Genomic DNA, 26,501 nt, shown 5'->3' on the forward strand with positions numbered 1-26,501 from the left:
CCACGCCGTCGAGCTTCGAGAAGACGTATCCACCTCTTTTGAGCGCGTTTAGCTTGGCTCGCCTGAATCCTTCAGTCTGCAGCGGGACGTTGTTCCTGGGCGACTGCAGTCCTGAACCCACATGTGGGGCCTTCGTATTAGCGTTTCATTGCACTTCATGCCTCTGCGGGTGGGGGGACGACGACGCGGATCCGTGGGAGAAGCCCGTCCCAATGCGGGTTTGACAGCTTTGGTCATAGCGCCTTGTTGCTGGCGGTGAGCATCGGTAGCGGAGTTACAGACGCAAAGCGTGCTATCGTCGTCGTAGACGTCGAGTGTCATTCGCCCGAGCACAGGTAGAATGCAAGTAGAGTGCGTGGCAGACCGTATCGCCCAGCGAAAAAGGTTGCGTGGTTGGTAATCGGCAAGACCTTCGCTTCTCGGACGATCATCCTCTGGAAGCCAAGGTGATTTAGTTTCTTATGGGGACCGGATACTTTTGACCCTCAATGTTCTTGACTCGTCATCCATCAGACCCGCATCTAATGCTTATTTCGCCAGACTTCAATGCTCAACCTTCATATTGGACGACATGTGATGTTGGTACATGATGTGCTGTCCTTGTTCGTTCATCATTTGGTTTTGCTGGTGCTGGGCATGCATCATGGGCATGTCATTGGCATGGCTGACCTGCGGTGCATAGCTTTGCTGCTGACCAACTGGATAGGAATACGGTGCAGACGTGTGTTGCTGACCGTGTTGGGCAGCTCCTTGACCTGGAGCTGACTGGTGGTGCATGGGCACGCTCATATGTCGCTGGTACTCGGACGTATGAGGAGAAGGATGCGATGTTGGTGTTCCATAGCTGGACATGGTCATGGGCTGCGAAGTGACCATGGGCGGATTCTCCAAAGGGTAGGACATGGCACGCGTGTTGCTCTCCATGCCGTAGGTGCCTGGATAAGCCATGTTGGAAGGCTCAACAGCGTGTATTGATGCATCTTGGACAGGCATAGATACCTGGTGGTGTTGTGGGTGATTTGGGTGGGGACTCCATCGTTGCACATCGCCCATGGCAGGCGTCGGATCAACATGAGGCGAGGAAGTGTGGTGGGCATACGAGTGCTGCTGCTGCTGCTGCCAATGTCCAGGCTGAGATACGGGTGTCGCTATTTCGGGCACTGAATGGGCACTCCTGGCGGTTCCTGTTGATCCTCTCCGAGGCTGGCTGAGCATCTGAACCCGGTCACTTGGCGAGGGAGCGCCTGTGACTTGTAGAGTCAGTCATACTGCAATGCCCTTACATAGACTTGGGAAGCGATTCTGCTGTTTGCATCTCGCTTACAAAAGAGTAGGAAGCCGATGTCACAGAAACTGCGCGTAGCCGAAACGGGGAGCGGAAGAGGGGCATGCGAAATGGGAGAAAAAAGAAACATGACGAAAATAGGGTCGGACCACAACGGGAGCGCTGTGGCCCGAGACAGTAAAAAGCAAAAAGAAAAAAGGGACCGTCATTTGCTGCAAGCAGAACATGTGGACTCTGTGTGCTTCATGAGAAACTTGGAATGCTAAACGTACCTGTGCCTTGCTCTGGAACGCCAAGTGCAGAAACTGCGTGGGAAAGGCGAGCGCGAAGGACTGCGTTCTCAGCTTCGAGCTCGTCGTTTCTTCGCATTATTTCCATCATCTTGCCGGATGAATTGCTGTCGAGTTGAGCAGTGAGGTCACGAACTTGGCGCTCGAGCGTATCGATGTGGTCCTTTGTCCTTTGACGAATGGCTCGTTGGGCCTCTCGGTCGTTGGCTCTCTTGCGTTCCAGCTGGGCAGCTGTCAAGGTTGTGACGCTCCGAGTACCTGCTCTTGAAGGTCGCTTCTTCATTCCTGGTGTGCTATTCTTCGCCTCTGAACCAGAAGAATGACCGTCATAAGGCGGAGATCTCTTGGTCTGGTCCATATGAGGCGAGTGGAAGCTGGAGGTGCTCATGAAGTCGCTTCTGTAGGCGATGGGGTCTCGATAGTGGAGTATTGAAGTCATCGAATATCCACGCGAGGCGGTGTAAGAGGATATGGGATGAGGTTGCTATGTCAGCGGGGGCCCAAAACAAATGGGGTCCAAGCTCTGTGACAATATCAAGCCAGTGACTACGTAGTATGTACGTTGACCGATGGGTGCTCCCGAATCTCAAAGATGGGGATATCGACGAGGGTTAAGAGCGAGTTGAGCCGGCGTGACTCGGTGGGGGGAGGGAGAGGGAGAAAAGGGCAGAGATGGCGGAGATTAAGGGAGGATTAGGGACAAGAGGAGAAGGGCGGAGCAGAGTTGTCGAAGGTCAGGATTGAGCGAGATCAGACATGGCTGGCAGGAGCCTATAACCTGCTATCCGGTCTCAATGAATAGCGTCTTCACGCCCATGCTTTTGACCCTGGCCTAGTGGCAGCGTCCTGATCCCGGCGCTGGAGGGAGCCACACAACGTGGGTTCTGGGGAAATCGTTTCATCTTAGCTTCTCCGATAGTGAGTGCGAGGCGTGGCCCCTGCACAGTGCTGAGCAGCACGCTCGTCAGCGGTGACAGGCAGCACCAGGCAAGCGAGCCTTGACGCAAACCTGTGCATGCACTAGCTCCTGGATATGGGCTCCCAACGGTGGTGGCATGGCTGGCAGCACGCCGCGTCGAGCCCGTCAAGCCCGTCGAGGCCCGGTGTATACAGTTGGTGTCGAGCGCGGCCCTGCGTTTGGCAAAGCTGCCATGGCCGTTCTAGAAAGCCACTACAAGCTCTGGGCTAGGATATGGCAGCCCGCCAAGGGTGGCATGGCCGAGTTCCTGCGCAACACCCCTCGGTCCACCTTACCTGCGCAAATACGCATGCTAGCCACTGACCAGCAGCTACCATACTAATAGTAGTCGTCTACTAGAAGCTAGAAAAGCGCCCGTGGCTCCACCACATAGTTACCGTGCTAGTACAAACATAGCCCACTGGGGGGAGGGGAGAGGGGGCTTGTGGTTGCGGTGAAGGGCCAGTGACCGCGTAAGCGGAAGGCTTGTTCCTGATGTCGCCATGGCCAACGGCGGACCGTGTCGCCATGACGGGCAGCAAAAAAAGGTGTCGAGTCGAGTGCCTGGTCGTCTAGCACGCGATGAAGCGGACCGTCGCGAAGATGGGACAGCGAAGGCCGACGCGGACAAACTGGGACGTTTGAGGAGCGTGGTAGGTAAGCCTTCCACCCCCATGCCGCGAGTACGTGAAGCGATGCCGGGGGTGGAGGGGGCGCGGGGGTCGTTCATGGGCCCTGGCCGGCGAGGGAGAGAGAAAGAGAAGAGACGAGAGAAGGGTCCGGGCACGGGATGCCAAGGCTGAAGCACGTGGAGACCCTGTATCGTAACATTTTCCTTCCCGAGTCTGCCGGGGGGGGGCCCTATAGCAGACTTGGGACCATGTAAGGGCAGAACCATGCCATGCTAGCCATGCCAACCATGCCAACCATCCAAGTCTGGCATTGCCGTCTGTGTTTCGTTCCGCCGACTACAGCAGCCGCCTCTGCCCGCCCTCAAGACCGTGACCCGTCTGGTCGGCGACTGTGGCCGCCATGAGGGCTAGCGTTCACGGGGGAGTCCATGTCTGAGGATGGTAGGATAGCTTCATCGGATGGAAGAGTGCGGCCTGCATGTCTACGGCGATCATGACAGGGGCAAACAGGATGCTTCCGCTGCGCCAGAGTCCACACAGTCTACATGGCCAGCCAGTCGTCGTCGTGTCGTCGTCGTCGTGGACCATCACTTGCGACCTGATGAGCAGTGCTGTCTATGTACCTAGCTATCTAACGGGATGGAATGAATGATACCGCTATCTCCCTGTGTGTACCGGTACCTGCGGTAACCTGCCCCTACCACTACCGCTACCACTCCCATGTGTTGCTATACAATAGTATATTGTAGAGCAGGCCAGAGTAGAGCCACATTCTGGTCTCTGTCATGTCTCCACCCTCAGGCCCATGGTTGTGCCTCTGCTGCTTGGGCTGCAAGGGGGCGTGCTCTGTTACATACAGAGCATGTACTATGCGAGAATTAGCTAATATTGGTAACTTAGTAGAACATCATCTAACCATGTAAATATTCCCAAACCGTCTCCCTGTACATATGCATACCTGCGTACTTACTTGTAATTTACGTCCCGTAGCCGACGACGGTACTTGGAACGACGGTGACGAACTCTACCTACCCTTACCTGTTTCAACCCTGGTGCTGTCTCTGCATACGCATACGTCTGCATGTTGCATATGCAGTCCAAGTACCTACATACAGTACACCACGTATGTACGTACACCCACCATTCCACCTGGAGGGGAGCTTGTAGTGCCAAATGCGATCGGCACCTGTAACCAGGTCGAAGATCCGCTCCGCGATTTTCACCACTACTTTGCCGCACTTGAGGGCCTTGGGCGGCGCACTCGCACTGCTGGCCAACTGCGCTCGAGCCTTGGCCAGTTCGTTCAGGCCGCATAACACCTAATCACCCCCCAAAATGGATTCTGTGGCTGGAGCTCGTGCCCGTCTGGACAATGGTTTCCGCCTGACGTTTTGGATGGGGGGGGGGGAGGGAGGGGGCATGCACATGGGCTCAGCTTTGCACTGCTGATAATGAGCATGCTACTGCTATCTGCCCACACCTTGGGTGACTAGGTAGTCTAGACTAACCATAGGTCCCCGTCTCGTGACCTCGAGCAAATACTGATGGGCATACCAGACGGCCTCCAACAGCAAGATCTGCACAACACACACTACACACCAAAACCCCCCCTCCCCATGGACTCAACACTCGTCCAAGCGAGCACTCAATTCCCTTCACCGCTCGTTGTCAATTGCCCAAGCTCGACCTGCCTGCCTGCCTGCCTGCCTGCGGCGAAGTCCCAACAGCAGCAGGCAAAAAGGGCCCAAGATCCATGATCCCTAATGCCTCCTCTCTCTCACGCACAACCCTCGTCTCTCTCGTCCTCTCTCCAGCCACATGAGAATGGCTTGGCGCTGACGATTGGATAGGAGGAAACTCGGCAAAGTGTTCTGAAATGTGGAAGATGATGCACGTCGGCAGCGCTACCAGGGGCACTGTGCCTCTCTCCGACGGCCGCGACCCACAATCCGCGAAAAGAAGGACCGCAATTGTACTCCTACATACATTCTATAGTACCATACTATGGTACTCAAATCTTGCATGGGCCGGCGTAGGCAAGGACAAGGGCAAGAAAATCGTGTTCGTGAGAGGGCTGTTCGGAGGGGCAAGAGTGGAGGCGAGATTCGCCCACGCCGCAATTTCTGCAGCGGCTCTCTCGGAATGGTTAGTAGACCGTTTTTTTCCTTATTTGCATGGAAGTCATCGGACGTAGATGAGACGACCACAAGAGCAGTGCGCGTCACATCTTGAATGGCCTCGAGTTTTTTAGCACATGCTCAATCAACCTACCGTAACCCAGCAACGTGGACTGTCGCACAGGCCCTACCAGCCTCACTGTTTGTGGGAACAAAGCCCGTCCCTAGCTCGCCTCTCTCACGCAATCATCACTCTAGGTAAGATCAATCCGAGTGCGTGTTGCAAAGCTTCTACCTAGTGTCGCTGTCTTGGTCCGTCTCGAAGCACCAGCAAACCTGCGGTTCCGCATTGAGATGGCGTCCGAACATGGCGCCATCTTGGGAAGACCGTGCTTGCAAGCATCATCCAGGCTCTCCGTTGTTGTGGCGCTTGGAGAAGGTCTTGTTTACTGGTAGAAGCTCTGCAAATCACCACCATCATCTGTACAGTAGACTTGGGTACAGTGCGAGAGAGAGAGAGAGAGAGAAAGAAAGAGATAAGACTAGCCGGCCTGCATCGAGAGCATAGCCCACCCCTGAAACGCCCATCACATCTCTGTGATTACTCTCCCCCCAAGTCTCTAGCAGCATGCAAGGCAGATTGAACGTCGTAGCTCCCCTACCAACATGTCATAGTCAGCAGATGACAACAGCAATGTCACGTAACCAATTAGCAATTATGCTTCCATACTCTGCTGACCTATGCTCAACAGTAAACAGTCTCATGATGTTCTAGACCCAACACGCTTCATCTAGAGAAAGTTCAAGATCGGAAGCGGTAGGTAAGGCTGTCTTGCTTCCTCCAAAAGTTACCAAGTAACAGTATGGGAGGGGGGGGGGGGGTTCCTGGACCGGTTCAGATCCGAGGGACTGGATGGGGTTTGCCAGAAACCGCTTGATTTCACTTGCTCGTCACGACTCTGTGTATTGCACGGTGTAGAGTTTCTGGCGCTGCAAGCAAAAGCCTAGTGCAAACCAGACCCAAGGGTTTGCCGTCAGGGAACCATGGTCAATCCCACGTCCGTTCACGATTGCGCAACCAACATCCACACTGGCTCGGACCAACGGCTGCCCAAAAAAAGGTCAAATTGTTCCATCACTCAGAGACCATGGCATATACAGTACCAAGATCCCGTTGCCCGTTCGCAATATCAAGCTATCCCGCCGAAGCCGTCCTGACACGATGGCACTAACTCGCTACCAAATTTTGGAACCGCAGTTCCACTTTGTCCATGATCCTGAAAAAGCCCCGATATTCATCCCAAGCCACCGCCTGTCTCATGCGGACAAAATAAATCGAGACCGAGAACCCAGTCCCGGATTTCGCTTTCTCCTTCAGGTTTGCCAGAAACTGCATCCACTTGCCTCTTGGCTTGTACCTGTTTTGGCGGCCACGAGGGAGCCGTCCTCGTCTGAAACATGCTTGTAGATTTAAAGTTTGCGGGAGGACAAGCCAGGGTGTTGCACCACACAGCAACACACCGCACAGCTAATCCATTCATCCATTCGTCCACCCATTCCATTCCATTCCATTCCATCCTATCCCCCTTCACAGTCTCTCCCATTGCATTCGCTTCTTGCTCAGGCGTTGCATACTGTACGTGCGATTCGTTGACCGAGGGCGTCATCTCAGCTGCCATTGTCCACACCATGCGCAAGCTCTTCATGCTTGTGCGCCAACATGCAACAACTCCCCTTTCGTAGTTCTCTTCTAGCTTCGGGCTAGAACCCCTTGGAGTAGAAGCAAGAGGTAAACCCAAAACGAATCTGCCGTGAACTCTGTTGCTGTACCCAGCCAACTGTACTGTGTCGCTCATCCGTGTCATCCACTACCCGAATGCGAGGTTGCAAACGCTTACTGTTACGGTCTTGGTCGAGAACCCTCCGTGTGTCTCACGTGATGGACAAGCATATGGCGTCAAGATTAAGCCGACATGTGGGGTTGCTGCATGTGCGGTGGTGCAATGGATGGTGCTGTACATACAGTAGATACTGTCGGTCTACACTACGTGCCAATACTGACCACTCGGGGAGCACCGGGCAACAACCTTGAAGGCGAGCGAGTGGCTGTCGTTCAACCCTACTCAGCCGCATATGCAGGCCATGATGACGCGGTCCGATGCTGTGCTGCGGCCTTTCGGAAGCCAGTATGTAGCCTTTGTCTCAATGGACATCACTGGTTTACGGCATCACCGAAATCCGATTCTCGTTTGAACACCATACACCATAAATTTTCATTGGGGCATGTTGAATTCGAAAGATCCTGAGGCGGGAGCGGGAGATACGCCACCAGCCTGAACTACCCCAAGATGGCGCAATGCTCCGACTACACTATGTATGGATACCCAAGGTGGAGAAAATTGCTGAAATGGTCAAAGGAGGGACCGCAGAAGTTTCCACACGTTGTCGCAGGACAGACTAGAATAATGCTAGAAGCGCATCATGCCTTTTCGCTCAACTATTCCCTTGCTCGACAATGATTCGACGGAAGACATTTCCGCGGCCCTCTCGCGCCGCCACACCCGTCGGTCTTATTACTCCTTTCTGATATATCTATCGAAGATTTGTGAGATCTCGCGGGCACTCTTCTTTGGGTATCGCTTCTGGGCCCCCTTGTAGTCGACAAAAGTAACGCCGAAGCGCGTTGTGTAGCCCTCGGCCCATTCGAAGTTGCTGCACGCACGTTTGTTAGCGCTAGGCGTCCGCGGCAGAAGCTCAGATGTTTGAAGCTAGGAAGGTTGATCGATCTGCTACGCACGGGACCGCATCGCCACGGGCAAGCTCAATCCGACAAGCGTCCTACCATGAGAAGGTGAAGCAAACAACTTGAGATAATGAAAGGGTTTCGACATACTCCATGAGACTCCACGCCGAGTAACCCCTGACATCCACACCGTCAATAGTGTGGGCATCAGCCAGGGCACCAACATATCCCCTGAAATATTCGCATCGGAACTCGTCGTCCAAGAGCTGCTCCAGAGGCAACTCGTTCTCGCCCTTTACGCTCGTTCCGTTCTCGGTCACGTAAAACGTCGGACCTCCATATCTGTCACTTAGCCATTTGATCAGTTTCCGGAATCCCAAAGGCATTGGCCTTAGCCAGAGAGACTGCGTCTCTGGACCAATCCACTCGCCCTGCTTGTTCTGCTGGAGAATGTCCAGATTGCCCACATGATCGTCCAGCTCCGGCTCAGTGTCTTTATGCCTAATGTAATGTGCACAGTAGTGATTCATTCCATAGAAGTCATTGCTACCTTTGACCAAGGCGACCTCTTCGGGCGTGAATCGCGGCAGTCTGTCGCCCAGTTGCTTCCGCATCGAGTCTGGATAGTTGCCAAAGTATATTGGGTCACCGAACCAGCAGATTGAAAACTCAAGCTTGCGATCACATGCCTCGCGATCTTTGGCGTCCTCGGGATCCCAAGGTTCTGTCCAGTCACCTACGCAAGGGGACGCATTAGCAAATTAATTTCGAACTCGTCCCTAAGTTCAATAGTGGACTCCTGTGCACGAGGCTGGTACCCGCACGAAGGATTTACTTTTGCGTAATACGGTAACCATGTGGGTTTGTTTCGCTTACCATTGAGTGTGATCCCAATCTGGCCTCCATCCTTGTGCTTGAAGTCGTTACGGTAAGCCTTCACCGCCGCACCATGGGCGACGAGGAGCGAGTGTCCGACGATCCACGGCTCCCTTGAACTGTCTCCCTCTGCACTCTTACTCCGATCGCTGCATCGTCCGGGAGCGAATAACCCGGTGCCATATCCGAGAACGGAGCTGCACCAGGGCTCATTGAAGGTAATCCAAAACTTGACCTTGGAACCGAAGGCCTTGAAACACACCCTGGCGTAGTTCTCGAAGTCTTTGACGAATTCGTCCTTGTTCAACATACCGCCATATCGCTTATGCAGGTTGTCGGGCAGATCCCAGTGAAACAACGTTATCAACGGCTCGATGCCTGCTGCGCGAAGGTCGTCGACGAATTTGATGTAGTGCTGAATGCCTTTTTCGTTGACGGGGTCATTGCGGCCGCCGAGCGGGATGATACGAGACCATGAGAGAGAGAAACGATATGACTTGGCTCCAAGCTCTTTTAACAGGGCAATGTCCTCAGCGGTGCGGTGGTAGGAGTCGCAGGCTACATCTCCGGACTCTCCGCCAGCAATCTTGCCTGGAATACGGCAAAACGTGTCCCAGATGGAATCTGCACGGCCGTCCTCATGTGGTGCACCTTCAATCTGATAGCTGTAGGAACAAAATTCAGTATGTGACAAGACTGCTTGTAGTAGGTTTGATGTAGCGGGGTAAGTTTTGTGGAGAGGTTCTGAGGAATACGAACCTTGCTGTAGCAAAGCCCCACAGGAAGTCCTTTGGTAAGTATGACTGCGACATTGTGCGAATGGCTATTCAATCCGTCCCGCTGACAATGGAAAGATGTAGGAGAAGCTTGTATCACAGGGCAGCTATACTTCATATACCCAGCGGTAGTACTGGGACTTGCTGTGTTGGTTACGGAGAACGTCCCGCCGTAACCGTGTTCAAGCGTACTACCGTAGACAACAGCTTGCTTATCCGATGCGCAGGAACACAGACAAGACACTTGTCGACGCTCCGTTGATCTCAGGTGGGCTGCCTTGGAGTTCGTCGTGCCCTCAATGGCTCCCACGACGCCGCCCCCGCTGATAGTCACAGTCGTTCCGAGGCTGCACATGACGAAGCTGTACTTTTGCGTCCATTCTGCCATCCAGAGGACACGACGAGTGAGGCGGTCAGTGGAGACGCGGGCCGTCGATTCAACCTGCCGTTTATCCCACGGGACGTAACGCAGAAGCCACACTCGACTGTGACGCTCGTGGCTGTGAGGTGGGCTTGGGGGAGATATCGAGGCAGGTTCTGGCGAGACAACTGCGTTCCGATACCTTCAACTGCGATCACGATACTCCAACAGTGATCCTCTCACGCTCATTTGCGACAATCGGAGAGAAAGACGGCCTGTATGGCACAATGTCGGAAGACTTACTTTTGGCGCATTCACAAAAGGCGGAGGACTCGAGCCGTGGGCTGCTAACCAAATCGCGCTATGCTCGGTCGAGAAGAGGTTCCGATCAGACGTCATCCTTTCTCTCCCTCAGCCTCGAGTGCATGTCGGAACCACGACGTGTGTGTGTCGAAGCAACTGCAGAGCGACGGGCACTTGATAATGAGCTGGTGCGGAGACTGGAGAAGACCAACTTAAGGAGATGACCAAGTGCAAAGTCGACGCGCCTCCTTGTGAAAAGAAAAACTTTTGGTCCAACATGCTTTCCGCCGTTCGAATCATCCGCTCTCCCTTGAAACGAGTCATCACACAATCACGGACCGCCACCTCTCAATCGCAGAAACGCGCAGGCGATATCTCGGACGCGTTTGTGTCGCTCTCTGGGCAGCAATTCGGTCCCCTCTCTCCAGAATATGCTGAGCTCAAAAGCCGTCTGATTCGCGGTAATGAAGACGCAGTTCGTGAGTCTTGGAATCGATTACTCCGAGACCTGAGGAAGGAAATACCAGCAATCGTTGAGCTCGGTAGTCAAGTCATACCCGAAATTGACTTCAAAGACCTTGATAATGCACCGCAAACCTTCAGTAAAGAGCTGAGGCTGATGGGTGTTGCTGTCATTCGGGGTGTCATACCAGAGCAGCAAGTTTTACAATGGAAGCAAGAATCAAGGGAGTACATACGAGCAAATCCCAAAACCAAAGGTGCCCTCTTTCCTAATATATGTGTAGTGCCTCACTGATATTTACAACTCAGCGTTTCCACCTGACAACCCTCAAGTCTTTGAATTGTACTGGTCACGGGCCCAACTCCTCGCACGCGGTAACCCCAACCTCCTCAAAACACAACGCTTCCTCATGTCCTACTGGCACAGTGCAACGCCTCATGCACCACTCTCCGTGAGACACCCCATTAGCTACGCAGACCGTCTACGCATGCGTCTCCCAGGCGATGCCAAATTCGCCCTTGGCCCACACGTTGACGGTGGAAGTGTGGAACGCTGGTCTGAAGAAGGCTACGGACTGGGAAAAGTTTACGACGCGATCTGGAAAGGCAAATGGGAAGAGTTTGATCCCTGGGAGGCAAGCTGCCGACTCCCTGTCGTATCGGATCTGCATAATGGTGTAGGAGCGTGTAGTGCATTCCGCATGTTCCAGGGCTGGTTGTCCATGTCCAACACTGGACCTTTTGAGGGTACATTACTTGTTAACCCGCTTCTAGCGAAAGCAACAGCATACTATCTACTACGACCATTCTTCTCACCAAAGCGCGGCGTGGATCCTGGAGCACAGCCTGCATCTGAAGCCATCTCCAATACCGCAGACTTCCTCGCATCAGATAACTGGGAGATGGATAAGACTGCCTCAGCTTGGGTCCAAGGTGCGACTCCAGGACACGGCCAGGAGTTATCACATCTACTGCATCCGCATTTGAACCTACAAAAGACTATGATTCATGTGCCCACAGTCAGACCCGGCGACTATGTGGCATGGCATTGCGATACAATTCACTCGGTTGACAGGACCCATGCAGGCAAATCAGATTCAAGTGTATTGTACATCCCAGCATGCCCTATGACTGAGGATAACGCCAACTATCTGGTACGCCAACGCGAGAACTTTGTCAATGGAACCCCTAGCCCCGACTTTGGGGGAGGTGTAGGAGAGAGTGAGCACAAAGGTCGCGTCGAGGCTGAAGATATGATGGATCTGGTTGGTGAAGAGGGCTGTAGAGCCATGGGACTCGTAGAGTGGGATAGCGATGCTGCTGGTCTGACGCCTGGCGAGAGAGTGATTCTGGATCGGGCGAATAAGATTCTCGGCTTCTATGATTAGATCCGGGAAACTGAAAACCATGTTTAAGAACTTGAGATTTATAAACTGTATTATTTGACTGTCCGTCACAACTAATTTGTCTTGCATATTGGCTCTCTCGTTTTGTGCAAGTTTGACCAATAGCAACTGGCGACATCGATGACCTTGAACAGCTAATTGACTCGACTTTAGTTAAGGATGCTTCCTAGCATATCCCTACCCTGTCTGTGTGCAACTAACAAGCACTTGCAAATAAATAGCTTCTACAATGACATCAATCTAACGTAGTCATACCATCCAAACATCCAACTCACGCACGCCCTTGCCCCCTACTTAAAAACGCCCGAATCTTCCCACCGTCTCCACATCCTACATTAGCTCCCACTCCATGCTATCCATCACACAGAAGCAAACTTATCCATCCAAACCTCCCCCTTCCCCACCAACCCCATCAATATCCAGACCGCCCCTCTAGCACCAAAGCCTAATCGTCTTAAAGATCCGGCTCCCCCATCCTCGCACGCACTTAGTCGCGCCCTATCCGTCCTTATGCACCCCTCACGTTCTAACCTAACAACCAGTCTAGTGTTTTTTCCATAGTTCCATTGACAGAACCTTAAAAACGCCACAATGCACTCTACGCAATAAACTCCTCGACGCTATGGAATACACTCACTCCATCCTTCGCATACCAAGGCAATTTCAACAACACTGTCCCGTGTCTAGAGAAGTTCGCGCTACTCTAGTATCGTGGATAAGGTCTAACGTACGTCAAAAGTTTAACCATATGCATACAGACACACACACCGCACGCTTTGGCGCAGGAGTAGCGGGTTTGCGAGGTGCTGGGTTTGTCATGGGAGCTAAGGTGTGGCATACATGTCATGATGTTTATTCCAGTGTGGTCAAGCTTGCACAAGGCGCATGTTCTAGAACTGCTGCTTGGGAAAAGTTTTGGCGCGCGCATGTGGTGGAGGGTGGCCGGGGGTGGTGTGCGGAGTATTTACAATTCTTGGGTCTGAAGGTTTTGGAAGAAGAGGGGGGGCAGGCGGGGACGGGGGAAGGCTAATTGAGGTCAGGAGGTATATCGTGGAGATTTTTTGTACTTTGAGAGGGTTTGAAAGCGTTGGTGCTAATTGTAGTTTAAATTTATGCTTTGGTTTAGGGAGCCTGCGGGGTGGGAAGATGGCTATAGTTCGAGATGTTGACGGGATGTAGCCTGTCCCAGAGCCACGATGATTTTAATTTAAGATTGTTTTACTTGATGTAGTAGATATTCCATACTTTACAAGGGAAATTCTCTGAAAAAAAAGGGACATATTGGTTTCTAAAAGCAGGGTATGTTCGTCGACGATGTGGCAGTGTTCAAATTAGCAATCGCTCTCAAACCTGCAAACCATGAACCCAACTCTAACCCCGCAATTATATTCGAACTTCCCCAGAGAAATACCCATGTTCTTCTACGATAATACTTTTCACTTAAACACGCACGCCGAAAAAAAGACGCATATCCCCTCCACCCACCAAGCCCAAGACCTAATCTGAGTTCACCGTTCACCGGACCTCTCGGTCACTGAACACCAGATAAAACCCACCAGCTACGCTTCAGGTAGCAAATCCCAAGCTGCCCATTCTGTCTCGTTGTTCTGCTGTTACTTTAGCATTGCGTTTAAGCGACGTTGTTAAAGAATGTAACGGCGTCGTACACTACACCTTCTTACCTTGGATTGCCAGTTTTATCAAAGCGTAATGTTGTGGGCATGGTGTAAGGATGTCAAGTGCTAGGTATCAAGACTTGACTGTTGTGCTGTCTGAGGGGATAATCATGCAACAGTATGCTACGACTCGTTGGATGCATTGGTGGATAAAAGAGGACGTGATCGCTGTGGCGAAGATATTTTTATATATCTGTTCATATAGAAGTTATAATCAACTTAGGTATTTATTTACCTATATACCTACTAGACACGCCTATTTATCTACCTATCGTCTATTCACCAAGACCCCAGCCCATGAACCCACACCTAGCACTACTCCCCCCCTACTAAGATCCCCCGCAAGCAAACCAAGTACTACAAGCAACCCCATATATCCTCTACACACCTATCTACATATTCGACTCTACTTGGTGCTTTTCTCTTTCCTACGCTAGGCAATAGGAAGGTGTAGGGAGTGGTGAGTAGGGAGTGGTGAGTAGGGAGTAGCAGTAGTATGCTAGCAGGTTATAAGCTACAGAGATAGATTGCATATTATAATTATATATTATATATTATCATGAATTGGAATACCTAATCCTTAACACCCTCATCACCCAAGCCATCATAAGTCTATCCACAGTATATCAGGAGATCATCGTCTAACAGAGCTTGTGTGGGCACATAGGAGGGAGAGTAAGTAGCAAGGGAGAGCGTGTCAGAGACTACGACTGTGAGGATGTTTGTTTCGGCTTGTATGGGTGGGCTTGGTATGAGCAGGGCAGATGGAGTAAGCATGGTGTGGCAAGCAGAGCAAGCAGAGCAAGCAGAGCAAGCAGAGCAAGCAGAGCAAGCAGAGCAAGCAGAGCAAGCAGAGCAAGCAGAGCAAGCAGAGCAAGCAGAGCAAGCAGAGCAAGCAGAGCAAGCAGAGCAAGCAGAGCAAGCAGAGCAAGCAGAGCAAGCAGAGCAAGCAGAGCAAGCAGAGCAAGCAGAGCAAACCCATCAAAACGCATAGCAAACAGCGGTCAAAAACAAAAGGAACTTATCGCATTAAGTCGTCTGTGAAAAAAGGGCTCAACAATAGCAAAATAAAATAGCACAACACAGCAGCACAACACAGCAACATCCACCACCACCACCACCACCAGAAAAAAAGCACAGACAAACAAACAATCAACACTACCACCACCACCACAACATCAATCACGGCGTTCCCCCCACCTCCCCTCCTCTCCGCCCCGCCAACGCAAATCCAGACGCAAACAAATCAATCCAGCACAAAAGTAAACTCAAATAAGAAAAAGAAAAAGAGAGAGACAAGAACCCTCCCGGCCCCATTCAGCTCCGCCCCAACGGTCCCAAACCGCCCGCCTACCAACTGTGCGAAGAAAGCAAAAAAACAAGAAGATAAAAAAAATTGGTATAGCAATGTCCGTCTCGAAAATCCCGTCATGAACAAAAAAGGTTTTATCCAACTCTTTTTTTCCACCCACTTCTTCCCTCTCACCCCCCACCCAACAGAAACTTCTGCCTTTTTTTCTCCTTCTTTCCTTCCACAAAAAACCAATGTTCTGGAATCCGAGGTTCCCCTATAGCTCTGCCCTTTTCTCCGTCGTCCCAGCGCGCTCTCTTTCCTACCCACGGCCACGAGGGCCATGAGGGCCAAGAGAGACTAGGCCATAGTTGGAGTCTAGATAGATCCGGATCTCGAGATACCAGTCTCTCGAAAGACGAAAGAAGAAAACACACGACAAGAAGCGAAAACAAACGAGTTAGTGTAAAACTCCAGCGCCCCATAACGTAGATGACATGGTAGCGAGCGAGTGAAATAACAAGGAAATGGGACAATAGAGCAGCGAAAGCCTTCGGGTCAATATAGCAATATGTCGAAAACGCAATCCCGAAGATCGCAGCAGACATCCCTCAAAAGGAAAAAGTGGTAGTGAATGGAGAACGCCGGGGAACAAGTAGAATCAGACGAAAGAATGGGGGAAACGCCTCCGAGTAATGTCATACAACGACTTGAGTTAGCAATCGCCAAAAGAATATTCCCAGTCCCCAATGCTCCGGATAAGACAGCGATCGAGCTTCGAATAGATTTGGGTATATGAACGAATTTGGTGTTTTGGTCTTGGTCCACGCGGTCTTTTTGTAACCGTGTTTGACAGGCAATTATAGATCGCCTCCAACCTCTGCCGTATTGGTGAAATCGAATTCTCCGACTAAGTTTCCAAAGCCATTGTCATCGGTGCTAGTATGTAGGAATGAGTCGAAATCGAAGTTCTCCAAGGCACCAGAGTCATCCAGGTTGAAGTTCAGGTCAAACGGGGCCTATGATACATTAACATCTTATGTGACGGAGATGGATATACCGTTAACACTTACGTCAGTACCGTCACCAATGTTGCCAAATGGAGGCCCATTATTGTCCATGCCCTGCTGCTGAGTAGCTTGCTGCACAGGCTGCTGCTGCTGTTGTTGTTGGCCATTTTGGGCAAACGACTTCGCATGAATCGGCGTGATGGGAGCCACCGGCGTGGATGAGGTCGGCGTGGGAGGTTCATCGCCGTTCGCGTTTGCTGATGCGGCACCTGCATTTCCAGCCTTTTTATTGGCGGGCTTCTACAATCAATATCAACGATGCTCAAAGGGGTAAGGGGAACAGCGCGAATATACCTTGTTGTCTTTTGTGACCTTTTTCTTTGGATTGGCCTTGTTCGTTTGGTTTGGCGTTGGTGGTGCCTGGTTAGATTGAGAGGGAGATGGTTCTGGTCTAGGCTGCTCGTTGGAAGGTGCTGGAGGTGGAGGCATTTGTTGACGTTGTTGGGGATTCTGGCCCATTGGACCACCCATTTGCTGCTGTCCTGGCATCATTCCAGGCTGCGGTGGGCCACGCCATGCGGTGTTTTGCATCTGGCCCGCGCGCATGGCTTCCATTTGCTGCGCCGTCATTTGCTGACCGTTGAAATTGGCTCCAGGATGCGAGCTGGGGGGCGGTGGCCTCATGGGATTTTGAGGCATTTGCGAGTAATACTGTGGTGGCATTCCAGGAGGGACTTGATTGGGGTCGAAGTTCATGTTTGGTGCGGGAGAGCCCCGCTGCTGTTGCATGACACCATCAGGCATTGGTGATCCTGGTAGGACTTGCTGTCCCAGCTTGGGTGTGCCTCGTTTCATCTCTGTTGGGTTGGGTGAGGGGCCTGCTCTACTACCTTGTGGTGACATGGCTGTTGCAAAGCCAGGCGCACCGACGCCACCCTGTTGATGGGGGCCCGACATGTTGTCCTGTTCCTGACGTGCCATCAGTAAGCGTTTCTTGTTCTGCTGCTCAAGCAACATGAGCTGCATCTGATAGTCTTGCAAAGCATGGTTGCCTTGCTGAGGTGCGCCAGGTGCGCCGTTGGGAGGCATGCCGGTACGCGGCCCGTTGCCAGCGAACATGTTCTCCTGACCGTCCAGGCCTGGATGGGCCATCGGAGAACCTTGAACGCCAGAATTCATACCCTGAGAGGACGAAGTGTTATTCAGTGCCACTCTGTGTTGGTTCACCAGGCTTTGGGCATATACCTCAATCTTCTGTTGCGAATTCTGGCCCTGTTGGGCGAATTCACCAAATTGATTCCCAGGCATGTTGCCACCATTCATTCCACCTGCACACAACTGTCGTTAGAAGCCATGTCAAAAAGTACAAAGCAACACAAGACGTACCGTCAACGCGGGGTCTCTTGTTGGGAGACGGTGCACTCTCGTTGGCCCCTGGTGATTGCGGGCGCTGGCCGTTCATCTCCATGCCAGAGCCGTCTCGCTGCATTTGAGCAGCCATCATGGCGGGGTTCTTCATCTGCATTGCTGCCATGGAATTTCCGTTACTATTGAAGGTTAGCCTTGCAGCGCTTCACAATGTGAATTTCTGCTGAGGTGCGTACGGTCGGTTATTCATCGCTGCGGCGCGCTTCAGGTCGTTTGCCTGGACGCCGTTGGGCATGCCGTTCCGCGTCATCATCTGATACTGGGCGCTCATCGGGTTGTTCATCATCATGCGCTGGTTCCGCTGTTCGTTTTGCATCTGTGTAAGGTTCTGTGCAACAAGTCAGTACGCGGCTGTGCGCGAGCATCGAATATGCTTACACGTGTGTGCTGTATATACTGGTTGCCTTTGGAGGGGCCGGTGCCGGCGCGGGCTTTTGTGGCCTGGTAAATGTCCCAGAACTGCACCCACCAATCTAAGAGGAACGAGTTGTCTGCCATCTGATTTGGGGGCAGCTGCGGTGAGGGGAAGTTTTCCGCACCCTCTGTGTCCATTGCATCGACACCGTTGGGCCTGTTGTTGGGGCTAGGCTTCTGTGGCGGGCCCGTCGACATCTTGACCGTGTCGCTACTGTCGAGCATGGCCCGGGCCAGTTTGAAGTGGCTGTTGCGCAGAAAGTAGTCGTATATGTACGTGTTAAGCTGCTCTCGCGGATCCGTCATCATGCGCTTGTTATTCATCATGGGAGTTCCGTCGACGGAGCCGTTGCTGGCGTTCATGGCGGCCATCTGGGCCATTTGCTGGCTCTGCATGGCGACGCGGGCTCTGGGCGGTAGGCGTCGGCCGCGTCAGGCGCAGTCGCTGGGTCGAAAAGAAGAGAAGATCAGGAAGGCGGGGGAGGAGGGGAGGAAGCAATAGACGCGCTGGATGGTGCACCTCAGTGCCAGGACGATGTCAACTACAGGAGCATCGATCGACGCCGTCGCCACAAGGGTGCTTGTGTGTGGAGCGCCAAGCCAGCTGCCAGGCGGTCAGGGCGGAAAAAGTCGCGCGACGGGTCGTGGAAGGGACTTTGGGGGAGACAACTGGGCGAGGCCTGTTGGCTTGCGATGCGCTTCGAGATGCGGGTCAGTGGTCGGGGGGAGGGGGGGGGTTGGCTTAGGGCTAGCCCGCAGCGTGGAAGGCCTTTTGGAAACACGGCGGCGGCGGCAGACGACTCCAACAGGGGCAGAGACAACAGACCAGCACAGATCAGCCACGACGAACACAATTGCGGCGGCGAGATGGGCGCGTCAGAAAAGAAGGACAGAGAGTCAGAGGGAGGGGGGTTGTCGCGACGCAGCCGGCGAAGAAGGCGGTTGGGGTGTGGAAGCGCAGCGCACCAGGTTGCTGCGTCTTCCGCGTTCACTGATGACCATCACGTGACGAACAGGAATTAATAGACCACCAAGCGTGATGTCTTCGACGCACGCAATGCACAACAAACACGCAATCTACGGTGTCGCAAGCACTACAGCACATCTCTGACACTCTGCAAACCCTCACAATATTCAAAATACCAAAGGTTCCCACGATAGGAGAGCGACTTCTCCCATCCCAAGTCACGTGTCTGAGCGGGGCTTTCCAAGACGGGCTGGGCAGGGCCTGGAGGAGGGCGGAAAGCAAGAGGCTTGAATGATGCTACGAGGACAATCACCAAGCCATTCACGACCAAACACACATCTCGCGTCCTCGTCAACATTTTTGATGATCCTGCAAGCCACCTTGGTGCCCTTAACAGGAACAAACTTTATTAGTCAGCACTCTCACTCGCACACTCCACGTAGCGCTTGATCAATCTCGCGTTGGAACAGTACCGCCGGCTGACAGCAAACATCATACATGTACATCAGTCCATCCTAACATCATGTGCTCCATGGTGTTTTCTGTTGTGAACCAGCTGCAACTGTATAGGCAATGGCGGTAGTAGTAGTAGTAGTAGTAGTAGTAGTAGTAGTAGTAGTAGTAGTAGTAGTAGTAGTAGTAGTAGTAGTCAGCATCCTGACTGCGACTATGATGGATAAGATGTTCACTATAGGCCAGCATTTCTCTTCGCTTCAGCTGGAGTGTGCGACATCCCGCTCTAGAATATTGTGGCAAATGCAGGCGAGTGAAACCTTCTATTCTGTGACGGAAAGAGATGCTCTAAGAGATACTTCCTTACATGTCTATGAACACAGTCGTGGTGTTCGATCCCCCTTTGCTAGCTTGAAGTCGTGCTCGATCAGTAGCAAGGTGCTTGACGCTGTAGCGCGCCGTGAGCACAGATGATCCTCGTAGATGGAAGATAATCATCTTCACTGGGTGCCCAAGCCAGCTTGTGTCACTTGTTGCATGCTCAAATAGCAGTGAACCTTTGTAGCCCATTGCAAGCGAAACATACGGTACGCAGCCTGTCTAGCCAACCAGTCCTGTTCCTGGAACAAACCAGGGCCTCTGCAAACATCTTCGCCATCCTCGGGCTTCAGGGGAACGGGAAGTATCAGTACCATGATAGCCGAATGAATCGCTAATACGCGGGCACTCGGTGTAGGGTCACTCTTGAGCGATGCCCTCGAGTCGATTCCTAAGCGTGTCTATCCTTTCCCTCCTAGGTTGTCTACTCATCGTCCGGTGGCATCTCATCATCGATAAAACGAACAAGCGATATCCGCATCTCGGTGGTATCGTTTCCGCGAAGGATGTCGCTGACGAAACGTGCTTCGACTTGCATATGGACCTATATCATCGGTTAGTCCAACACTCGAGAGCCCGCCAACATGAGCATGCAATACCATTTCAAGCGCACCGCGCAGCACGCCGACTAATATATTGGAGAACCATAGCTCATCCTGCGCTCGGCCATCATCCGGCAGTTCTACAAAGTCGGCGAGTGGATTCTCCTCGAAGATAAGAGAGAACTGCTTATTGTCGCTAGACCAATTTGTGATGGTAGGCGTAATGTTCAGGAAGATTTTGAAGCCAACCTGGAGGATGCACGTCAGCTTGGAGTCCCTGGCTATCCAAGAGGATCCTATACCTTTGAAATCATCTCTGCCACCTCTCGAAAGTTGGTACACGCGGGCGCACTGGACTTGGCAAGGAAGTCTTCGATCAAGCGCACGCCAATGTTGTAGCCCATCTTGTCCAATTGTTTGTTGACGTCGGCGTAGTTGTACTCGTAGTCTTTGCATAGTTGTGCGACAATCGTGCCATAGGTGAGAGTGACCAGTTCGGCGCTGATTTTGTCGACTCGTGTCCTTGGGGAAAATCAGAGCTGCCAGCATGTGCGCCTGTGCCAGACTTACTTCCACACCCTAGCAGCTATTAGCACATCTTCAGCAAATCAACAGACGGCGTATATCGCTCACTCCTCGCCTAACCGGGCTGCCTTGGTTGATGAAGCCATATTGTGACGTCGCCGCGTTGACTGGACTCGTCGCTAGAGTTGCGGGGCTGTGATGCTGTAATTTGTTGGGCAGGAGTTGGGCGGTAGCGCAAGTGTACTGTGTGTGATGCTGTAGAAGCTGTCGTGGGAGGCGGGGAGGGGGGGTTAATGAGGGATGCGGAGGAGGGAGATGGAGTTGAGCTCGGGCGATTTACAGCTACCTAGGTAGGTAATAGGTAGGTATAGCTTGGCACCCTTCAAACTTGGAGAAAGTTCAGGTACAGCAGGACAACTACCACCAACATAGCACGACTGCCCACAATCCCTCCAACGCGTCACTGTATACTCGCAACCACATCGCTCCACGACCATGTCACGAGAGAAGCGACCAGCCACCGACGCCTTTGGTACGAGCCAACTGGTGAAGCGCGCAAAGTCGGACGCGAATCTTGGTGGAAGCACCGCTGTTGCGATATCAAGCGCCACTGGACAGAATGGGGCAATGATACAAGCGGTATGAAATTCCAAAGGGGCGCTGAAGAGGCCAGGTGCTGCAACGGGAGCTGTGTTGACAGGCATTTTAGGGCCCGGCCACTGCGCTGCAGTCGCCAGTCATGGAATTGAGTGGTCATTCCGGAGAAGTCTTTGCTGCACGTTTCGACCCGACCGGACAGTACATTGCCTCTGGTTCAATGGATCGGTCCATATGTGAGTCAAGCAAGCACCTTCAGGTAACGATATGCGCTTATAGAAACAGTACTATGGAACAGCTCTGGTACCTGCGAAAACTATGGCATCCTCGCGGGACACAAGCAGGCAGTCCTCGATCTTCACTGGTCGCGCGACTCCAAAGTGCTCTTTTCTGCCTCTGCGGACATGCACCTAGCCAGCTGGGATGTGTACACTGGTGAGCGAATAAGACGACACCCTGGACATGAGGAAGTGATCAATTGCATGGACGTCAGCAAGCGCGGTGAGGAGATGCTAGTGAGCGGATCCGACGATGGCTACATTGGAGTAAGCGCATGATTCAAGCCAATCTTTATATGGCTGACACCTCGATCAGATCTGGGACACACGAACAAAAGACGCCGTCACTTTCATCCCCACCGATTTCCCAATAACAGCAATATGCTTGGCAGAAGCTGGCAACGAGCTGTTCACAGGAGGCATCGACAACGACATCAAGGTGTGGGACTTGCGAAAGCAGGCCGTGACGTACTCGCTGCTCGGCCACACAGACACAGTGGCCTCGCTACAACTGTCCCCCGACAATCAAACTCTTCTATCCAACTCGCATGACTCGAGTGTCAAGACATGGGACGTAAGGCCATTTGCGCCCGCAGACCGACATCTGATGACCTATGACGGGGCGCCCACTGGCCAAGAACGAAATTTGCTGAAAGCGAGTTGGGACTCGAAGGGTGAGAGGATTGCGGCAGGCAGTGGAGATCAAACGGTAGCCATCTGGGAGGTACGGACGGGTAAGCTGATTAGCAAGCTCCCTGGTCACAAGGGCGCCGTCAATGATGTTCGCTTCCACCCTCTTGGTCATCCTATCTGTAAGTTGACCCCTCTGAATTTACTACACGGTTTGAAGACCTACAAACACCTTGCCATCAAAGAATGGGCACTCTTCGCTATTGGGCTAACTTTTTATCTTCACAGTGGCCACAGCATCGTCGGATCGCACGATCGTTGTTGGCGAGCTTGGCAAGTGAACGCTGCCATCTCTTAGTCGTGCTGCACAATCTTTGTTTGGGAGATCAACGCGAAAAGCGTGGGGAAACACCCTGAGCGCCCTGGGATCCAGTCTGAGCACACGTCCCAGAGGCGGTAATCCAGATATCAAATTCGCCGGCGTAACGTTGGACTGCGTCAGGGCGTCGAGCCTGTATCGATCGAGTCTTGAAAGAAGGGGGCAGGGGGGAGGATGGGGGTGTGGGCCATGGCTAGACTCTGAGCTAGACTCTTATGACGCGTCAAAGACGCGAACTTGTGGACGCTGCTGTACAACAAACACGAGCAGAGGTGTTGTTGTTGCATGAAAGTAAATAATCAACAAACAAGAGATTGGTAGATGACGGTACCAGATACCGAGACCAATGATACTTGTTGGACACAGCCGCTGATTATGCAGTACCCAAACCCATCAGTGTCTAGAGTAGGTAGATGGCCGACCACGGTTGCAAGGCTGCAGCTACTTGTTAGACAACTATTCGTTATAGAGATGTATTTACCATGTATGTAGAGTAGTAGATCGAATACCAAAGGGGCTTCATTGGTTCAGATGGGCTCTGCCCCAAGTCCAAGTTCGCGCCAACCAACCACGACACGTCGAGCCTCCAACCTCAAACACAAAGCTCCTAAACTCCCTCCCCGCGCCGCTTATGGACCAACAGCCCGCCGCAATCATCCTAAATGGTACGCCTGACGCTCCGATGCCCCCGAACCCGTACTTGACGCTCGCTCCAGGGGATCTGCAGCGGGCGGCGTCGTGTTTCACCCTCGCAGCGACCCAAGTCTGATACACCACTGGTTACAGAAAGGCATGGTGTTCAATGCCTCCTCGACCGCAACCGTCCTTGCAGCTTTGGTGTGACTGTGACCCTCTCTTCTCTGCACCATGTTCTGTTCTTCCTCCCTTCAAGTCGCATTCATTGGCAGCGGTGCTGTGCTGAGCTCTGCGAGTCTCGTTTCTTTTCCATTTCAGTCTTTCGTTTGGCTCGTCAGCTCTGGGAAGCTACTTCGTCACATCCGACTTCATTACGACTCAGGCCTTGATAGGGCTACCACGTTGACGGTTTCGTCTCTTATCAGCAGGTTCAGGTAGAGCCAACGGTCCATCCATTCGACATGCTAGGCATCTCTTGAACAAGGTCGGGCTCTAGTCATCTCTCTTTGCTTCCACGCATTTCCTGCCCTGCTACCGTTCGTGGCCACGAGGCCTTTCTGCAAGGCTACCAAAGTACCCCCCAATTTGGTATTGGACAACATTAAAGAAAATAAACAAGACGTGTCAAGCTAGGAGACGCGTCTACTACAAGGAAACTATTTGTATCTAAGACCGACGCTTGCGTCGTCACTGTATATTTCTGGACTGCCAAATTACCTGGACTAAATACTGGCCATCATGTTCAGGTCACCACTCTTTGCTTGGTCGCCACGACCAGACCAGGACCTGCAAGCCACACCAGCGTCACAATCATCATCTCGGTTTGGCACATTCCGGCTACCACGGACTATATTCAACGGTTCGTCAGTTTACTCGCAGTCGCCAGCTCTTGAACATAACGCTACACCAAAAATACCATTTTTGGGACTTTGGCAACGTCCATCGCCAGACACAAATACACTCCCTACACACGAAGCACCTAATGAATCAGACGATTCGAGATCACCGCTGCGTGCCCAGCACTCGGCAGGATCATACATAGGTGCTATTACGCCGCCTCAGGACCCGCAGGAGCCACAATTAGTCTACGGCCGTCACCCAGCAGACGTACCACTCTCTCCTCATCAAGATAGTTATGCAGACCCTGAAAGCCAACAATTGGCAGATGAAATTCATGGACGAAGGCATCGAAGGAGACATAGGCGGAGAAGGCATACGAACCGCACCAAACAGTTTGTCCGTAGGAGGCGCGATGGAAGTACATCTGTCGTATCAGTAAAGAGGCGGGGTACAGCAGCACGAGCAAAGCTGCTTGCTTGTATAATATCAGGAACCTTTCTCGCCACCGTTCTAGCCGTCTGTAAGTTTCCTGCTTACCTCCCTACTCCCCTTGGAACCTCTCGCTAACAGCAACCTACAGACCTCGCAATCGCTCTCACCAACCGCAATCTCGGACAAGAAGTCCACATCCTCTTCATCATGGTTCTTCTCGCCATCACAATCTTCTTCTGCCATTCCCTCATCCGCCTCTGTATGCTCATCCTCAACCCACCACGCGAGGAAGACCGTCCACATATCCCCTCCATGAATGGCCCGGACGGCTTCAAACCCATCGTCCCTATCCGCGTCCACCTCGCCCGCGACGAAGAATCAGCCATTGCGGACTCATCCCTCGACTCCCAGACCGAAATCCCAGACGTGGAGAAAGACATCATCCCTCCACCCCCACCCGCCTACGGCCTCTGGCGCAGCAGTGTCCGCGCCGATCCAAATCTGCTACACTGGCAGCGCGCCGACGATAACCGCGGCTCCGTCATCTCGAGCATGCCGCAGACACGGCATACCTCTGTCGTTGGCGCACCGGGACCACTACCAACGCATACCCAGCCTGCGACCCATGGTCCGAGGCCGCCGTCTTATGTCTCAGAGGACGGCGTGAGCTACGTGGTTGAGGCTGCACCGCGCAGTACGGTGAATCTTGAGAGTCACTCGGGTGTTAGTGATATCCATCCTGCGTGGCGGCCAGGATACGCGATGAGCGAGATTAGAGGAGATGAGTGGCCGCGGCTGAGGTAGCCTTTTCCTATCTGCTTGATTTCAAATCCCATGACCTTCTTTCTCGCACCCAGTGTATATTGTTTTTTTTCCTCGTTCCTCGGGGCATTTCAGCGAGCATCTGTCTTTTTCAATCTTGTCAAATTTCACCCCCGGCGTTTTTTGGGGTACAATATGCAGAAGTCTGCATGCAAACAGCAAGGGGTTTTTGTTTCGTTTTTTGTTTTCGTTTCTGCGAATACTCGTCGCTTTGTGTTTGTCACGGCACGGCAGTGCGTTCATGTGTGTAGGATGTAGCAGACGGCTATTATTTCCATTACCCCAATCTGCCATGCTATGCCCAGCCCGTCAAAGAAATACCGAGCTCATAGTTATGAAACCCAACACAACGTCGAAAGACGTCGATGACGCAAGAAGGTCTCGCTGGCCGGGATGGTGTTACACTCTATACTGTGGGATTTCTCCTTTGTTGTTTCTTCTTTCGACTCGGTCTGTAGGATTCATACATGGTTTGTATTGTTCTGCTCTAGCGACTTCTCGAGACTTGTGCGTCTTTGTGCTTGTCGTGTGATTGTGAGTCTGGTGATGGGCGATGTAGGGAAGGGATTACGTGTATATCGGGATGATGGTGGTGTCCTGGAAACACACGACGTCAATGTCCACGCAAATAGCGGGCTGTTGCGTATCGTAGGGAACTGGGTGATACCAACATAAATTGCTCCGATGACTGCGAACAAAGTTCACATGCCTCTCACGCGGTCACTTTTCCTCCCCCCACATCACTACGAGTCTTTAACGACTCAATTCTACTCGGTGAGGAGATCTAATGCATACTACTTTTTATATTCGTACATTTATGTGAGGAGATTCATAACGCAGTCTAAACAAGGCATCTCGAATAGCAAGAAACAAATACCACTTCGTAGCTATTCCGTCCAAGCTTCTGAAAACCAAAATATCTCGCGGGTCCAACCTCATCCGGTCTAAAATATAATACCACCTCATCCAGTCATATCACCGTAAATCAAACTTT

The 26,501-nt window shown here is 52.4% G+C and overlaps 13 protein-coding genes across 13 annotated transcripts; 7 read left to right on the forward strand and 6 right to left on the reverse strand.

Annotated features, from left to right (window-relative positions):
* Positions 1-543: 543 nt before the first annotated feature.
* On the reverse strand, positions 544-2,014 carry IAQ61_001034 (uncharacterized protein; the record flags this gene model as incomplete). Its single annotated transcript, XM_066094938.1, has 2 exons — positions 544-1,244; positions 1,558-2,014. The coding sequence occupies 2 exons, from the start codon at positions 2,012-2,014 to the stop codon at positions 544-546; spliced, it is 1,158 nt and encodes a 385-aa protein (XP_065955246.1).
* Positions 2,015-2,630: 616 nt separating this feature from the next.
* Positions 2,631-2,876, forward strand: IAQ61_001035 (uncharacterized protein; the record flags this gene model as incomplete). Its single annotated transcript, XM_066094939.1, has 1 exon — positions 2,631-2,876. One exon carries the CDS (start codon positions 2,631-2,633, stop codon positions 2,874-2,876), a length of 246 nt encoding a protein of 81 aa, XP_065955247.1.
* Positions 2,877-3,036: 160 nt separating this feature from the next.
* On the forward strand, positions 3,037-3,336 carry IAQ61_001036 (uncharacterized protein; the record flags this gene model as incomplete). Its single annotated transcript, XM_066094940.1, has 1 exon — positions 3,037-3,336. One exon carries the CDS (start codon positions 3,037-3,039, stop codon positions 3,334-3,336), a length of 300 nt encoding a protein of 99 aa, XP_065955248.1.
* Positions 3,337-6,577: 3,241 nt separating this feature from the next.
* Positions 6,578-7,138, reverse strand: IAQ61_001037 (uncharacterized protein; the record flags this gene model as incomplete). Its single annotated transcript, XM_066094941.1, has 1 exon — positions 6,578-7,138. The coding sequence occupies one exon, from the start codon at positions 7,136-7,138 to the stop codon at positions 6,578-6,580; it is 561 nt and encodes a 186-aa protein (XP_065955249.1).
* A 413-nt stretch (positions 7,139-7,551) lies between these two features.
* IAQ61_001038 (uncharacterized protein) lies at positions 7,552-10,254 on the reverse strand. The gene is made up of 4 exons (XM_066094942.1): positions 9,661-10,254; positions 8,902-9,566; positions 8,176-8,761; positions 7,552-7,994 (listed from the first exon to the last, which is right to left on the reverse strand). Exons 1-4 carry the CDS (start codon positions 9,711-9,713, stop codon positions 7,856-7,858), a joined length of 1,443 nt encoding a protein of 480 aa, XP_065955250.1. The 5' UTR covers positions 9,714-10,254; the 3' UTR covers positions 7,552-7,855.
* Positions 10,255-12,279, forward strand: IAQ61_001039 (uncharacterized protein). The gene is made up of 2 exons (XM_003841190.2): positions 10,255-11,060; positions 11,113-12,279. The coding sequence occupies exons 1-2, from the start codon at positions 10,562-10,564 to the stop codon at positions 12,189-12,191; spliced, it is 1,578 nt and encodes a 525-aa protein (XP_003841238.2). The 5' UTR covers positions 10,255-10,561; the 3' UTR covers positions 12,192-12,279.
* Positions 12,280-14,603: 2,324 nt separating this feature from the next.
* Positions 14,604-14,879, forward strand: IAQ61_001040 (uncharacterized protein; the record flags this gene model as incomplete). The annotated part of the gene is made up of 1 exon (XM_066094943.1): positions 14,604-14,879. The coding sequence occupies one exon, from the start codon at positions 14,604-14,606 to the stop codon at positions 14,877-14,879; it is 276 nt and encodes a 91-aa protein (XP_065955251.1).
* Positions 14,880-16,036: 1,157 nt separating this feature from the next.
* Positions 16,037-18,424, reverse strand: IAQ61_001041 (uncharacterized protein; the record flags this gene model as incomplete). Its single annotated transcript, XM_066094944.1, has 7 exons — positions 16,037-16,195; positions 16,250-16,486; positions 16,541-17,368; positions 17,432-17,514; positions 17,573-17,733; positions 17,791-17,942; positions 17,993-18,424. 7 exons carry the CDS (start codon positions 18,422-18,424, stop codon positions 16,037-16,039), a joined length of 2,052 nt encoding a protein of 683 aa, XP_065955252.1.
* Positions 18,425-19,948: 1,524 nt separating this feature from the next.
* On the reverse strand, positions 19,949-20,143 carry IAQ61_001042 (uncharacterized protein; the record flags this gene model as incomplete). The annotated part of the gene is made up of 1 exon (XM_003841187.1): positions 19,949-20,143. The coding sequence occupies one exon, from the start codon at positions 20,141-20,143 to the stop codon at positions 19,949-19,951; it is 195 nt and encodes a 64-aa protein (XP_003841235.1).
* A 107-nt stretch (positions 20,144-20,250) lies between these two features.
* On the reverse strand, positions 20,251-21,208 carry IAQ61_001043 (uncharacterized protein; the record flags this gene model as incomplete). Its single annotated transcript, XM_003841186.2, has 5 exons — positions 21,002-21,208; positions 20,939-20,947; positions 20,671-20,890; positions 20,426-20,617; positions 20,251-20,370 (listed from the first exon to the last, which is right to left on the reverse strand). The coding sequence occupies exons 1-5, from the start codon at positions 21,037-21,039 to the stop codon at positions 20,251-20,253; spliced, it is 579 nt and encodes a 192-aa protein (XP_003841234.1). The 5' UTR covers positions 21,040-21,208.
* Positions 21,209-21,388: 180 nt separating this feature from the next.
* IAQ61_001044 (uncharacterized protein) lies at positions 21,389-22,739 on the forward strand (the record flags this gene model as incomplete). The annotated part of the gene is made up of 5 exons (XM_003841185.1): positions 21,389-21,532; positions 21,603-21,726; positions 21,776-22,035; positions 22,085-22,580; positions 22,687-22,739. 5 exons carry the CDS (start codon positions 21,389-21,391, stop codon positions 22,737-22,739), a joined length of 1,077 nt encoding a protein of 358 aa, XP_003841233.1.
* A 569-nt stretch (positions 22,740-23,308) lies between these two features.
* On the forward strand, positions 23,309-23,620 carry IAQ61_001045 (uncharacterized protein; the record flags this gene model as incomplete). Its single annotated transcript, XM_066094945.1, has 2 exons — positions 23,309-23,442; positions 23,494-23,620. 2 exons carry the CDS (start codon positions 23,309-23,311, stop codon positions 23,618-23,620), a joined length of 261 nt encoding a protein of 86 aa, XP_065955253.1.
* Positions 23,621-24,151: 531 nt separating this feature from the next.
* Positions 24,152-26,237, forward strand: IAQ61_001046 (uncharacterized protein; the record flags this gene model as incomplete). Its single annotated transcript, XM_003841183.2, has 2 exons — positions 24,152-24,773; positions 24,834-26,237. The coding sequence occupies 2 exons, from the start codon at positions 24,152-24,154 to the stop codon at positions 25,487-25,489; spliced, it is 1,278 nt and encodes a 425-aa protein (XP_003841231.2). The 3' UTR covers positions 25,490-26,237.
* Positions 26,238-26,501: the final 264 nt, after the last annotated feature.

This window comes from Plenodomus lingam, assembly GCF_022343315.1.
Source record: "Plenodomus lingam strain CAN1 chromosome Unknown contig_11, whole genome shotgun sequence".
Lineage (NCBI taxonomy): Eukaryota > Fungi > Ascomycota > Dothideomycetes > Pleosporales > Leptosphaeriaceae > Plenodomus > Plenodomus lingam.